Source organism: Procambarus clarkii, chromosome 13 (assembly GCF_040958095.1).
Source record: "Procambarus clarkii isolate CNS0578487 chromosome 13, FALCON_Pclarkii_2.0, whole genome shotgun sequence".
NCBI classification, from domain to species: domain Eukaryota; kingdom Metazoa; phylum Arthropoda; class Malacostraca; order Decapoda; family Cambaridae; genus Procambarus; species Procambarus clarkii.
This window is the reverse complement of record NC_091162.1, coordinates 6,469,906-6,485,768: the sequence shown is the minus strand read 5'-3', so window position 1 is coordinate 6,485,768 and position 15,863 is coordinate 6,469,906. Positions and strand designations below refer to the sequence as shown.

General features: G+C 42.3%; 1 protein-coding gene across 1 annotated transcript; it reads left to right on the top strand.

Annotated features, from left to right (window-relative positions):
• Positions 1–1,069: 1,069 nt before the first annotated feature.
• Positions 1,070–6,138, top strand: LOC138364233 (uncharacterized). The gene is made up of 2 exons (XM_069323564.1): positions 1,070–2,311; positions 2,354–6,138. Exons 1-2 carry the CDS (start codon positions 2,001–2,003, stop codon positions 6,015–6,017), a joined length of 3,975 nt encoding a protein of 1,324 aa, XP_069179665.1. The 5' UTR covers positions 1,070–2,000; the 3' UTR covers positions 6,018–6,138.
• Positions 6,139–15,863: the final 9,725 nt, after the last annotated feature.

Below are 15,863 nucleotides of genomic sequence, written 5' to 3'. Positions count from 1 at the left end.
TCAACAAGATGGCGTCTGTGTAGAGTAGAGGCAGGAAAGATTATTTTGGAGGAAGACCAATCAATGAGATGATTAGAATCCCTCACATGGCAGAAGAGAGCATAGTTAGTGTCTGCAGACTTAACACTTCTCTTGTGTTCTTTAAGTCTGTCATTCAATGTACGGCCAGTTCCGAGTGTGTGTGTGTGTATTCACCTATTATTACTCACCTATTTATGCTTGCAGGATCGAGCATTGGCTCTGGAACTGTTTTTCTAGCTGCTGGTTGTCTAATGCAGTAACTTCTGACCGATTCCCTATCTCATCTACTTATAAAATTATGAATGTATTGTTAACCAGACCACACACTAGAAAGTGAAGGGACGACGATGTTTCGGTCAGTCCTGGACCTTTCTCAAGTCGATTGTGTGATAGACTTGAGAATGGTCCAGGACGGACCGAAACGTCGTCGTCTCTTCACTTTCTATTGTAGGGTTTGGTCAATATATTTCAGCCCCGTTATTGTGACTCCTCGTCTGCTTATGAATGTAGTTTGTGTCTACAACCTGCTGCTTAAGTTCATTCCATTTTCCTACTACTTGCGCTAAAAGAAAACTTAGTAACTCGCCTGAATTTCAACCTTCCATCCAAGTCCTCTTGTTTAATTAACTGGAATCCATTATGAACATTTCATCTTTTTCCATTCTGTCAGTCACCCTAAGTATTTCACACGTCTCGACCATATTCCCTCACATTCTCTCTCCTCGTTTCTAGCGTGGTCAGGTCTAGTTACTTTAGTTTTGTCCATATAAATCCCTTGCAGTTCTGGGATGAGCCACGTCGCTAACTGTTACGAATCTCACTAGGATTCTGCCATTACTCTTGATTCTCATATTACTTTATTGTCTTGTTCTTTAATATAGCATCTAGTTGTATGATATAAAATTTTGTATGTTATATATATATATATATATATATATATATATATATATATATATATATATATATATATATATATATATATATATATATATATATTATAGCATGCAGTAGTGTGCCTGAGTTACATTATATTGTGTGAGGCTTTTGGTGTTAATTTCTCATGTAGTTTCTCCGTGTGGGCGGTTGACCATATTTGGATATGGCCAGTGTGGGAACATTGTTGTCAATCGAGTGTTATAGTTGTACATTGATTATTCCCATATTTTGGTTTCTGTATTATTGTATGGAATGTTGTACCAGTGTTTATTACTCTTTAGTTTACCAATGTTTTGAATATTAGTGCTGCGTTTTATTATTAGATTTTCCACAATGTTTTGTGTGGACGGTTAGTTGATTTTTTGGTAGAGGCTTGGCCTGCGGTCCAAGGCGTGGGCAGAAGCGTGGCGGCTGCTGTCGTGAGGAGGCATGTTTAAGTTAAGTCATTGGTCACTGTTATTTTAGCCCATATAAATGTTAATTATCTGGTTAGATCATATTGTATATATCTCTCTAATTAATCCATGTCTTAGTGATAGTGCTCATGTCTCAATAAGGAGGTTATTCTATGATTTGCATGCTAAAGAATATTTCTGGTTATTATTGATACATTTAAGTGTTGTTATGATTGTCCCCCTTAGCATAAATATATTGTTCTCCATTTTATGCAGTGATGTATATTTACCCCTAGACAGTTGTTGGCAAGGCCGATTTCTTATTTTCTTTATTGCACTGCGGGGAGAAGAACCTTATTTAGTCTCAAGGGTGGTAACAAATGGGGGCCTGTGTCCGGGAGAATAAGCCTTAATTCCCTGTAATGTTGTACAATTAACAGTGCTAATTATTAATAGCAATTGCCTTCCTAGGTACTCTGTGATTATCTAGTGACACCTAATCAAGCCTGTGAAATTATCTGTTCAATCTGAGCTGCTGTGAAAACTTCTCAACGCTTCACGATTTGAGGTAAGTGTTCAGCTTGTGCCAGGGGCCAAGCATAATTTTCAGTGTTGTTTCAAGTGTAAGTTGTGATTATTGAGCCAACCATGGAGGATCAGGTTGCTGCGCTGGTAGATCAGCCAAATTTTGGTAAAATTAAAGACTTAAAGAAGTCTGGTTTGTTATTGCTGGCTGATAGATTGAACATAGCAGTTTCCAGTAAAATGTTGAAAGCTCAAGTGTTAAGAGTGATTGTCACACACTTGGTGGAGGAGGAGAGACTTGAAGAAGAGTGTTTGGGAGAGTTAGAAGAAGAGTCAAGTGACAAGGTGGCAATCTTAAAGTTGGAGTTGGAGACTCAATTAGAATTGGCTAGGCTGGAAGCAGACAAGCAGAGGTTGGAAGCAGACAAGCAGAGGTTGGAAGCAGACAAGCAGAGGTTGGAAGCAGACAAGCAGAGGTTGGAGTTGCAGAACCAGACAAAACACCTTGAGTTGGAGGCTCAGTTAAGACTAGCAGAGCAACAAACTAAACAAACCGAGCAGCAGACTAGACAATTAGAAATTCAGCAGAGTATTGCTGAAAATAATAACAGGTTAGAACAGCAGAGAATTGCAGCAGGGCAAGGTAACACTAGTAATAATCCAGAGAGTACAAATAGTTCTTCCAAGTACAGTAAACATGTAGAATTACCTAAGTTTAATGAAGAAGATCCAGAAATATTTTTCTTGCACTTTAGGAAACTAGCAGTCAGCATGAACTGGCCTGTCGATCAATGGGTTAGCATATTACAAGGACAATTTAAGGGTAAAGCTCCAGAGGTATTTGCATCTTTGCCGGCTGAGAATTCTTTCGATTTTAAATTTGTTCAGCAAAGTATTTTGAATGCTTACCAGCAGATCCCAGAGGCACATAGAATCAAATTCAGAAGTTTAAAAAGAGCACATGACCAGACTATTTCTGACTTTGTAAGAGTAAAATTATATCACTTTGACAGATGGATTAAAGCACTTAATATTACAGAGTTTGAGACTTTAAGAGACCTCAAAGTAACTGAGGAAGTAGTGGGATGTCTACCAGAGAAATTAGCTTTATTTATGGCTGAAAATAAACAAACCACTGATCTTATCAAATTAGCCAAGCTAGCTGATGAACATGAACTACTTACTAAAGTACCTTTCAGAGCACCAATTAACCATTTTAATGCTAAAACTAATCATTATGCTCATAAAAACCATGTTTTCCAGACTCGACCAGCTACTTCACCTTCTCCCCTTAACCCTTCTCCTGTAAAGCCTAAATCTGAGAAACAGACAGGGTTGTCAACCTCAAGTAATGTAGTGATTAAGCCTGCAGTGGGTTCGGCTGTTCCGACCACTAGCAGGTATTGCACGCATTGCAGAAGAGGTCATGTGGTAAATTCATGTTATGCTTTGCACCCAGAGTTAAGACCAACTGGTCTCATTTATTGTAGAGGTGTGCAAAATAAATTTACTAATAAACATGTAACTGTAAACCCCAATTGGGTGAAACAGTATTCACCATATATGTCTTCAGGTGAAGTTTTGTGTATTAATGAGAAGTGGAAGCCAGTGGTTATTCTTCGTGATACAGGTGCTTCCCAAACCATAATTTCATCCAGTATTCTTTCTGATGTTGAACAGAGAGAGACTGGAAAGTTTGTTGTTCTTCAGAGTGTTGCAGGATGTAAAACTGTACCTCTAATAGACGTTACTTTAAGATCCACCATTACTCAAAGTGTATGCACTGTGGGTGTTAGTACACAGTTGCCCATCCCAGGTGTGGATGTTATATTGGGTAATGATGTGGCCATAAATCATGTTGTGGGTGAGAATGATCCCCGTTTGTTTAACCAGCCAGTTGCAGACCATGTTGTTTATTCTGCCTGTGCTGAAGTTAGTTCTAGGAATGAACAACCGGTTGTAATAGATGGTTTTGGCCATTCTACCTGTGCTGATGTCAGTACTAATATAAATCCAGTTGTCAGTTCTGATGTTACTCAAGCATTTGTTCCAGTAACCAGTACCCCTTCAGTGGAGAAGTGGGATGTGGTTGTTCCAGATTCCTGTGTGGCCGATTTAGTTGTTGAGAGTAAGCCTGATACTATGACTCTGCTTTATTCCAATAAATTGGGAAAGGATGTCCATGTACCATTGTCTTGCCCGCTCACTACGAACGTTGTGCCAGGAGTTGAGAGAAACTTAAAAGCCACGACTCTGTATTCCAGCCAAGTGAATGGTTTAGGACAAGATGTCGGGTTGGCAGAAGTATTCCCGCTCACTCCAAGTTTAGAATCAGTTGTCGAGAGTAAGTCCGTTGTAGAGGCCCCGCCTCACCCTAGTCAAGGTGATATAATAGGGGAGGAGGTCAAACTACCTGTTACTTGCCCGCTCGTTTCAGATTCCCTTAATTTATGTGCATTGAGTAGAACTGACCCTAAGATTTCAGAGAGAAGCAAGGAGACAGTCTGTACTGTAGATCCAGTTCTGGAGAGTGTGGGAAAGCAGCCAGAGGATCAGCTTCTGTTGAGTAGATGGAGACCCAGTGAGCCTCCCTCTTCAGTTGTCTGTGAGGATGTGACCCAGCTTGGTAGTGATATTATTGATTGTGAGCAGACAGTACTCCAAGCAGCTCCAGAAGTCATGGGAGGAAATTTTGGTAAAATCATTAAGAGTGGTAAAGTAGCATTTGGATCTAAGTTGCGGAGATTTGTGGGTTGTGATTCTTATTCCATGTGGAGTAAGTATTTCTCATTGTGTACCTTGAGTCAGAGTGTGTGTAGGATGTTGAAATCTACTTTTATTCTGCAGGAGCCATTTTCTTGTGAAGTAATGGACTGTGGGACATCTTTGTCCAGCCTTGTGGTTGAGCAGAGAGAGTTTACTCAAGTAGGTTGTGCAACCAGTAGTTCTGAGGAAGTGGTGAGTTATACTAGAGCAGTGTCTCTATATTCAGATCCAGGTAATTTTGATGCACGAGTGATAAAAGTGTATGTTCCACTCAAGTGTGGTGTTGACTTTCAGAGTCATATTGTGGGTGAAGGATTAAATCATACTGGGGAGCAGATGTTTGAGGCTCCAGGTGTGTATTTCAAGTTGGGGGATAAGGTTATCCTACCTAGTGTTAATCATTGTGAAGGGTTTCAGATTGTCCTTGGGCGTTTCCCAGGTAATCTGCTGTGCATCTTCAAGATGTTAAGACCCTTAAACCTTTTGGTTGATTGGTTGTCATCAGACGTAAATCACTTGGGAAGTGATGGTGAGGGTTGTCAAGTTTTCGGCATGTTTTACTTAGTCTTTTGGAAGACTAGAAGGTTGATGGTAGTGTGTGTTGTGTTCAAGTTCACCATCAGGAGGTGTGAACTTGTCTTGAGAGTTATGATTGAGATATGGTGCCTAGGCATATGCCTGTTTTCTTTCACTGATCGTTATGACAGAGTTATGAGGCAATTGATTTCTGTGTTCCTTATGGATCATCTGAGTCAGTTCGATCAGGTAGTCTTTGCACTTATTTTGGGTTGTATTTCTTGGTTTGAAGGTCAAAGGTTTGCTAAGGCGGTGTCTTGTGTTTCGGAAGGTTCTATGAATGGGAAAGTTTTATACATAATTGTGAGGTTTAATGCTAATTTCTCTAATTTTAGTATCCATTGGGCGAGAGTATGTGTTCCACAGAGGATCAAGAGGGATGAAGAGCAGATGTCTGTGTCAGAGCATACCCAGGAGAAGTCCCAAATCTACTCAACATCCAGTCAGCTTCAATTAAGCAGTTCAGCTCCAGAAAAAGGGAGTAATGGGAAAGGGAGTCTGTCTTGGAAAATGTCACCATATAGAAAATGGATCAATTGGAAATATGGGACTGATCTCAGAGAAATAGTAACAACAGATAGAAAGATAAATTGCCGTGATAACTGTGTGAAAGCAGCTACCTTTCTTGACAATTCTAATAATGATAATGTTGTAGATAAGAGTGTGAAATATGATCTGAAACTAAGTGATATAAATGAGATAGTACCCTGGAGAGATAAATTTGCATACTCCAGTGAAACCTATGTAGTGTTTCTATTCATAAGATATATGAAATTTTTGTATTTTTTTACTGTGTGAGATATCATTGCTTTGCACTTGAATTTTAGTCGAAGCATTTTCATGTTTTATTTTCATGTTATATTACATGTTATATTTCATGCAGTCAAAAAAAATGAAATCAACCTTCAGTTAATTTCATTTTTTTTCTTAGGGGACGGGAGGGATGTTACGAATCCCACTAGGATTCTGCCATTACTATTGATTCTCATATTACTTTATTGTCTTGTTCTTTAATATAGCATCTAGTTGTATGATATAAAATTTTGTATGTTATATATATATATATATATATATATATATATATATATATATATATATATATATATATATATATATATATATATATATATATATATATATATATATATATATATATATATATATATTATAGCATGCAGTAGTGTGCCTGAGTTACATTATATTGTGTGAGGCTTTTGGTGTTAATTTCTCATGTAGTTTCTCCGTGTGGGCGGTTGACCATATTTGGATATGGCCAGTGTGGGAACATTGTTGTCAATCGAGTGTTATAGTTGTACATTGATTATTCCCATATTTTGGTTTCTGTATTATTGTATGGAATGTTGTACCAGTGTTTATTACTCTTTAGTTTACCAATGTTTTGAATATTAGTGCTGCGTTTTATTATTAGATTTTCCACAATGTTTTGTGTGGACGGTTAGTTGATTTTTTGGTAGAGGCTTGGCCTGCGGTCCAAGGCGTGGGCAGAAGCGTGGCGGCTGCTGTCGTGAGGAGGCATGTTTAAGTTAAGTCATTGGTCACTGTTATTTTAGCCCATATAAATGTTAATTATCTGGTTAGATCATATTGTATATATCTCTCTAATTAATCCATGTCTTAGTGATAGTGCTCATGTCTCAATAAGGAGGTTATTCTATGATTTGCATGCTGAAGAATATTTCTGGTTATTATTGATACATTTAAGTGTTGTTATGATTGTCCCCCTTAGCATAAATATATTGTTCTCCATCTTATGCAGTGATGTATATTTACCCCTAGACAGTTGTTGGCAAGGCCGATATATTATTTTCTTTATTGCACTGCGGGGAGAAGAACCTTATTTAGTCCCAAGGGTGGTAACACTAACATCTGAATCTTTTAAGAGTTTTTGACGTTCTGACTTTTGATAGTGTAGAGTATGGTTACGCTGGTTGAGCTTCGGCTCTTTGGTTCCACCTCTCAACTGTGACTGGTGTACATGATACTAAGTCTATTGGGCACTATTATATCTGCATTTGAAACAGTGCGTGTGTGCGTGCACTAACGTATTTTAGCTTGGTTGGTGAATCATCGGCATCTTTACCTTTGCTTTTCGACCATCAGAAGGTCAGTGAAATGACACAAATAATTGTTTTCATATATTCATTTAAAATTGTGTATCGAATTGTGTTCGACAACTTCCTCATATAGTCCATACCACTCATTAACGACTCTTAGTCTGATGAAGGTCTTACTCACACCTGACATATATGTGACTTGTGTTTCCAAAAACCTGTTATGTCCTCTCGTTCTGTTGAGCCTTTCGTTATACATTGTTTCTATATCTTCTTTGTCAATTTACTTTAGTATCTTGTACGTTGTTATCATGTCCGCCCTATTCCTCCATTCTCTCATTGTAATGAGGTCCAGTTACCTCAGTCCGTCTTCATAGTTCCGTTCCTTAGCTGAGGAACGAGCCAGGCTGCACACACTTACCAATATTTTCTGGTTTTGTTTTAAGTTTTCCTAGGTAGGGGTTCCATGCCCGGGCAATATACTCATTATTGTTTTACTCAATGTCTCAATATACTCATCGCTTGTGAGGAGCTGCAACAAAAGTTTCCTGGACCTCTTGGAACAAGCAGAATCTCTCCTGTTTGATTGTTGCAATCTTCTGATACAACTCTTAACAAGTTGCTCAAACAGGATTTTTTCTTTACGAAAATTCTGTGTTAGTATTTTTGTGTATGTACTCACCTCGTTGAGCTGCGGCTCTTTGGTCCCGCCTCTCAACTTCAATCTACAGCTGTACAGGTTCCTGAGCTACTCGAGCTCCGTCATGTCTAAATTTGAAATAGTGTTTGGAGTTTGCCTCCACCACATCACTTCATATTGCATTCCATTTATTAACTTCTGACACTGAAAACGTTCTTTCAAATTTGTCTAATTAAAAAGGCTCATTTGAGTACTCAACTTCTACTTGTGTCCCTTTGCATGAGTGCCACCCGTGTTAAATAATCTGTTCTTATCTACCCTCTCAATTCCCCTTAGAATTTTGTATGTGGTGATCATGTCTCCCCGAACACTTCTCTCTTCCAGCAACGTGAGGAGCAGTTTACACAGCCTAGTGGTATACCTCTGAACATTCTCCAACTTCTTGTGCTTGACAAGGTACGGGCTCCATGCTGGGGCCGCATACTCCAGGATGGGTCTTACATATGTGGTATACAAGGTTCTGAATTTTTCATTACACAGGTTTCTGAAGACTGATCTGATGTTAGCCAGACTTGTGTATGCCACTTTTGATCTCTTGTTGTGGGTTTCAGGAGACATGTTTGCCATGATGTCATCTCCTACGTTTTTCTCTGTCCGTTTCATGAAGGATTTCATCCCCTATTCGGTATCCTGTTTCTAGCCTCCTGTTTCCACCGCCTAGTTTCATTACCATACATTCACTTGGGTTGAACGTCAGTAGTCATTTGTTGGACCATTCCTTCAATTTGTCCAAGTCATCTTTGTAGCCTCATGCTATCTTCCTCCGGCGTAATCCTCCTCATAATTTGTGCATCGTCAAAAAACATTGAGAGGAACGAGTCTATTTCTTCTGGGAGATCAGTTACATCAGAAACAGTATAGGTCCAAAGACGTAACCCTGCGGGGTTCTACTAGTGACGTCTGGCCACTCTGCGGCCTCACCCCTCACAGTGACTCACTGTCACTGTGAGGAGTGAGGCCTTTGCTTAAGTACACCTTCATCCAATGGAGTACCGTCCCTTTCACTCCTGCCTGCATTACCAGCTTGTGCACTAGTCACCTAATGGGTACTGTGTGAAGGTCTTTCTGGTAATACAAAAATATGCAGTGTACCCACTCTTTTCTTTGATGCCTGATTTTTGTCACTTGGTCAATTAATCCCGTGAAGCATGATTTGCCGTCCCTGAAGCATGATTTGCCGTCCCTGAAGCCTTGCTGATCATGTGTTACAAAGTTCTTTTGCTCCAAATGATCTAACATTTTCTTCGCACATTCTTCTCCGTTGTTTTCCATGGTATGCAGGTGTGTGTGTGTGTGTGTGTGTGTGTGTGTGTGTGTGTGTGTGTGTGTGTGTGTGTGTGTGTGTGTGTGTGTGTGTGTGTGTGTGTGTACTCACCTATATGTACTCACCTATATGTGCTTGCAGGATCGAGCATTGACTCTTGGATCCCGCCTTTCGAGCATCGGTTGTTTACAGCAATGACTCCTGTCCCATTTCCCTATCATACCTGGTTTTAAAATTATGAATAGTATTTGCTTCCACAACCTGTTCCTGAAGTGCATTCCATTTCCCCACTACTCTCACGCTAAAAGAAAACTTCCTTACATCTCTGTGACTCATCTGAGTTTCAAGCTTCCATCCATGTCCTCTCGTTCTGTTACTATTCCGTGTGAACATTTCGTCTATGTCCACTCTGTCAATTCCTCTGAGTATCTTATACGTTCCTATCATGTCCCCCCTCTCCCTTCTTCTTTCTAGTGTCGTAAGGCACAGTTCCCTCAGGCGCTCTTCATACCCCATCCCTCGTAGCTCTGGGACGAGTCTCGTTGCAAACCTCTGAACCTTTTCCAGTTTCATTATATGCTTCTTCAGATGGGGACTCCATGATGAGGCGGCATACTCTAAGACTGGCCTTACGTAGGCAGTGTAAAGCGCCCTAAATGCCTCCTTACTTAGGTTTCTGAATGATGTTCTAACTTTTGCCAGTGTAGAGTACGCTGCTGTCGTTATCCTATTAATATGTGCCTCAGGAGATAGATTAGGTGTTACGTCCACCCCCAGGTCTCTTTCACGCGTCGTTACAGGTAGGCTGTTCCCCTTCATTGTGTACTGTCCCTTTGGTCTCCTATCTCCTAGTCCCATTTCCATAACTTTACATTTGCTCGTGTTGAATTCTAGTAGCCATTTCTCTGACCATCTCTGCAATCTGTTCAGGTCCTCTTGGAGGATCCTGCAATCCTCATCTGTCACAACTCTTCTCATCAACTTTGCATCATCCGCAAACATCGACATGTAGGACTCTACGCCTGTAAACATGTCGTTAACATACACAAGAAATAGAATTGGTCCCAGCACCGATCCTTGTGGTACTCCACTTGTTACTGTTCGCCAGTCCGACTTCTCGCCCCTTACCGTAACTCTTTGGCTCCTTCCTGTTAGGTAGTTCCTTATCCATTCTAGGACCTTTCCCCCCACCCCCGCCTGCCTCTCGAGCTTGAACAGCAGTCTCATGTGCGGTACTGTATCAAAGGCTTTTTGGCAGTCCAGAAATATGCAGTCTGCCCAACCATCTCTGTCCTGTCTTATCCTCGTTATTTTATCATAGAATTCCAGAAGGTTTGTTAGGCACGATTTCCCTGTCCAGAACCCATGTTGATGTTTGTTCACAAACCTAATGTTCTCCAGGTGTGCAACCAGTCGTAGCCTAATTATTCTTTCCAGTATTTTACAGGGGATGCTTGTCAGTGATACAGGTCTGTAGTTAAGTGCCTCCTCCCTATCTCCTTTCTTGAAGATCGGCACGACATTTGCCTTCTTCCAGCAACTGGGCAATTCTCCTGACATAAGTGACTCATTAAAGATCATTGCCAGAGGCACGCTGAGGGCCTGTGCTGCTTCTTTTAGTATCCACGGTGATACTTTGTCTGGTCCAACTGCTTTAGTTGCATCTAGAGTTGTCAACTGTTTCATTACCTCCTCTGCTGTCACCTCTATATCTGATAGTCTTTCATCTAGGGTAACCCCTTCCAACAATGGGAGCTGCTCAGGCTCGGTAGTGAACACTCCATGGAAACTGGCATTCAGTGCCTCGCAGATTTCCTTGTCACTTTCAGTATATGCCCCCTCTGTCTTCCTTAGTCTTGTCACTTGGTCGTTCACCGACATTTTTCTTCTTATATGACTGTGTAGTAACTTAGGTTGTTTTTTCGCTTTGATTGCAATATCGTTCTCATAGTCCCTTTCCGATGTTCGTCTTATGTTAATGTAATCGTTCCTAGCTCTGTTGTATCTGCTTCTGTTGTCCTCTGTTCTTTGTCTTCTGTACTTCCTCCACTCCCGCCTGCTGGCCATTTTTGCTTCCTGACACTGTCTATTAAACCATGGGTTATTATATTCCTTCTTATTTTTTCCCTTTACCGTTGGTATAAATCTCTCTTCGGCCTCCTGGCATTTCTGTATGACTAGGTCCATCATATCTTGGACTGTTTTTCCTCTAATTTCTTCCTCCCACTGCACTTCACCCAGATAGTCCCTTATCCTCATATAGTCCCCTTTCCTGTAGTCAGCTCTCCTTTCCCAGATCTCTTGTCCCATGGTCATAATTTTGAATTCCATCATGTAGTCAAAGACTAGGACACAATGGTCACTGGCCCCTAGAGGTATTTCATGCTCTAAATTCTCGATATCTTCTACGTTCTGGGTGAAAATCAGGTCTAATAGGCTCGGTGCATCTCCTCCTCTTTCCCTTGTGTCTTCCTTCACATGTTGTGTCAGGAAATTCCTGTCTATAACATCTACTAATTTTGCTCCCCACGTTTCATCCCCTCCATGGGGATTCCTTGATTCCCAATTTATCTCTCCATGATTTAGGTCCCCCATGATCAGCAGCAGCTGTGTGTGTGTGTGTGTGTGTGTGTGTGTGTGTGTGTGTGTGTGTGTGTGTGTGTGTGTGTGTGTGTGTGTGTGTGTGTGTGTGTGTGTGTGTGTGCGCGCGCGCGCGCTTAGAACGGGCGCGCTTGCACCCTTCACGACCTGACTATCCGGCCGTGTATAATCATCCAGTCGTTACCATACACAAATATGTGTTTTTGGTGAGCACTGCGTGCCTGCATCACGGTGTGGGAGAGGCAGTGTTGGGGTAGAGCTGGTTGGGGCTCTTGGCGGACTGGGGGTTGATGGCTGCTGATAGCTGCGACTAAGGAGTGGTAGGTGATGAGTTATAACCATGGGTAGGAAGCTCGGCCAGTGGTGGTGGTTGGGGTAGAAGTGATCCCGGGGAAATTGGTGTGGGAAGATGTGATTAGTTGACTAGAGGAAGTATTGGGTGTTGATAGGGGCCGACAGGTACTGAGAAGGGCTGGTAGGTGTTGAGAAGGGGGTGGTAGGTGTTGAGAAGGGGGTGGTAGGTGTTGAGAAGGGGGTGGTAGGTGTTGAGAAGGGGGTGGTAGGTGTTGAGAAGGGGGTGGTAGGTGTTGAGAAGGGGGTGGTAGGTGTTGAGAAGGGGGTGGTAGGTGTTGAGAAGGGGATGGTAGGTGTTGAGAAGGGGATGGTAGGTGTTGAGAAGGGGTGGTAGGTGTTGAGAAGGGGGTGGTAGGTGTTGAGAAGGGGTGGTAGGTGGTGAGAAGGGGGTGGTAGGTGTTGAGAAGGGGGTGGTAGGTGTTGAGAAGGGGGTGGTAGGTGTTGAGAAGGGGGTGGTAGGTGTTGAGAAGGGGTGGTAGGTGTTGAGAAGGGGGTGGTAGGTGTTGAGAAGGGGGTGGTAGGTGTTGAGAAGGGGGTGGTAGGTGTTGAGAAGGGGGTGGTAGGTGTTGAGAAGGGGGTGGTAGGTGTTGAGAAGGGGGTGGTAGGTGTTGAGAAGGGGGTGGTAGGTGTTGAGAAGGGGTGGTAGGTGGTGAGAAGGGGGTGGTAGGTGTTGAGAAGGGGGTGGTAGGTGTTGAGAAGGGGGTGGTAGGTGATGAGAAGGGCTGGTAGGTGATGAGAAGGGGCGGTAGGTGTTGAGAAGGGGTGGTAGGTGTTGAGAAGTGGTGGTGGTAGGTGTTGAGAAGTGGTGGTGGTAGGTGTTGAGAAGTGGTGGTGGTAGGTGTTGAGAAGTGGTGGTGGTAGGTGTTGACTTGTCGTAGATATTGTAGGAAGATGGTCACAGAGTATCGATGTGGTGTGTATGCACTGAAGTGGGGGGGGGGGGGACGGCAGCCATAAGTGGGGGGTAGATGGTGATAAGGAGCAGTAGATGTTTACAGTGGACAACAGGTGTTGAGAGGGGGTAGTTGTGGTTGACATGAGGAGGCGGGATTTAAGAATATGAGGAAGGTGTAGAGAAGTTGAGGATAGTGAGACAAGGGAGGTGTTGAGAGGTGGTAGATGGTGACTGTTGATGGTAACCTGGAGTGATAGGTGAGGATAGGCAGAATAGGATATAATGACTATATAAATCACGTGTTTATAAAGCTGGACATAAATTAAGCCAAAATAGTGAGAACAAATTTGTTGTTTGTGCAATTTTAGTGCTAGCAGCTCCGTTATCGGAGTCACCTTCTGTCACCTTCATGGAGGTTACCTGTCACCTTCAAGGAGGTGACAGGTGTATAACATAGCAGAGGGCAACGTCTCCACCCAGCAAGACGCAACAGTACCTTGAGTGACCCAAGTCACTCAAGGTACTGAGTGACCTCTTTCCCCACCAACAAGTCTATGTGGGTGGGGACGAGGACAGGTTGACTAGTTTAGCAGTTACCAGGGAGGATGTTATTAAACAAATAGTAAAATTCACACCAAACAAATCCCCAGGGCCGGATGAAGTGTTTGCCAGGGTGCTTAAAGAATGCAAAGAGGAGCTTTGTGACCCACTGTCAACCCTGTTTAATAAATCATTAGAGTCAGGCAGAGTGCCAGAGTCATGGAAGGTAGCTAATGTGGTACCAATTTTCAAGAAAGGAGATAGATCACTTGCGTCAAACTATCGGCCAATTAGCCTAACGTCTATTGTGGGAAAGTTACTTGAATCAATAATTGCAAATAAAATTCGTCTTCATCTTGAAAAACATAAATTAATAAATGAGTCGCAACATGGTTTTACAAATGGCCGTTCATGTTTAACAAATTTGCTATCTTTTTATTCCAGCATAGTTGAGGCAGTTGATAGTGGTAAGGATTGTGATGTTGTGGACCTTGACTTTAGCAAAGCTTTTGATACAGTGCCACATGAAAGACCGATTAAAACGATAGAGGCCCATGGTATTGGGGGTGTTATATTAAGTTGGATTAGGGCATGGTTATACCAAAGGAAACCGAGTTAGTATAAATGGGGTTAAGTTTAAGTGGGAAAATCTTGTAAGTGGAGTGCCTCAAGGCTCTGTCCTGGGACCTCTGTTGTTTATAATATATATAAATATTTAGGTTCAGGTTTGAGTAGCAAAATTTGCAAATTTGCCGATGATACAAAAATCGGCAGGGAAATTAACATGGAAGAAGACTCGCCATCACTTCAAGTTGATCTAAAGAGAGTTTTGAAATGGTCAAAGGATTGGCAGATGCAGTTTAATGCTGATAAATGTAAGGTTTTAAGGCTAGGAAATGATGATATAGTTACAAGATACGAGCTGGATGGTGTTGAAATTGCGAAGTCGGATAAGTAAGTTATGATAAGTAAAAATTTAAAACCAAAAGATCAATACCTGAATGTTCGTAATAAGGCAAATAGGACACTGGAATTTATTAATGGAAGCGTTAGTAACAAGACACCTGGTGTGGTTCTTCAGCTATATCTTGCTCTGGTTAGGTTCTATGTTGATTGTCTGAGATAACTACTAGTGTTTCTATGTTGATTGTCTGAGATAACTACTAGTGTTTCTATGTTGATTGTCTGAGATAACCACTAGTGTTTCTATGTTGATTGTCTGAAATACCCACTAGTTAGACTGTTGCTTTCTTCAGATGAACCACTAGTGTGTGACTGTTGCTTGCCTGAGGTGAACCACTAGTGTGAATCTTATGTTGCTTGTCTGGGAGCTGTGTGTGTGTGGTGTCTGGGAGCTGTGTGTGTGTGGTGTCTGGGAGCTGTGTGTGTGTGGTGTCTGGGAGCTGTGTGTGTGTGGTGTCTGGGAGCTGTGTGTGTGTGGTATCTGGGAGCTGTGTGTGTGTGGTATCTGGGAGCTGTGTGTCGTTTTCCAATTTCATGTTAGATGTTGTCCAAAGAATGTAAAACACAGATACTGAAAGGGAGAGCGTTACTCTTTGGGAGAGCGTCATCTGTGGGTGACTGTGGGAGAGACATTTCTGTGGGCATTAATATATAGTACGCCGCCCTCCTGGGACAGGACTCTATGAAGATTTTTAGTATATGTACTGCCGAAAATGCTGCTGATGCTCGTCCTTCGGATGCTAAGATGACTTCAATATATCAGGTCCAAGGTCGGTGTATGTGTCCCAGATGATGGAGGGTGAGACCCATCCAGGCTCAGAAGTCTGGCCCCCACACGGGACACATGTGGGTGGGGCTGCTGCACAGGTGGCGGCTGCTCTAGCTTAGCGTGCGGCGCGTTTCCTCTGGGCCTCTGCTGTCCGTCTATTTTCTGCCAGATTGTCCCCTATGGTGACTTTGCTGTTTCATGCTGGAAAGTCCTGAGCGAGCGACTTCCAAGTATTGGTGTTAATGTCCAGGTCTGTGATGGCCACCTTGAGGCAGTCCTGGAATCGTTTCTTCTCCCAATAACAGAACGCGGGCCTTGGCATAATTCTTCATTCAGCAGCTGTTTAGGCAATCGGCTTTCAGGCATTCTGATAACTTGGCCTGCCCATCTGGCCTCAGTTTCCTGTTGGAGGGCGTAGACACTGGGAATAACGGCCCCTTCCACGACCTCTGTACACGGGATTTTGTCCCGCGACCTGATATGGAA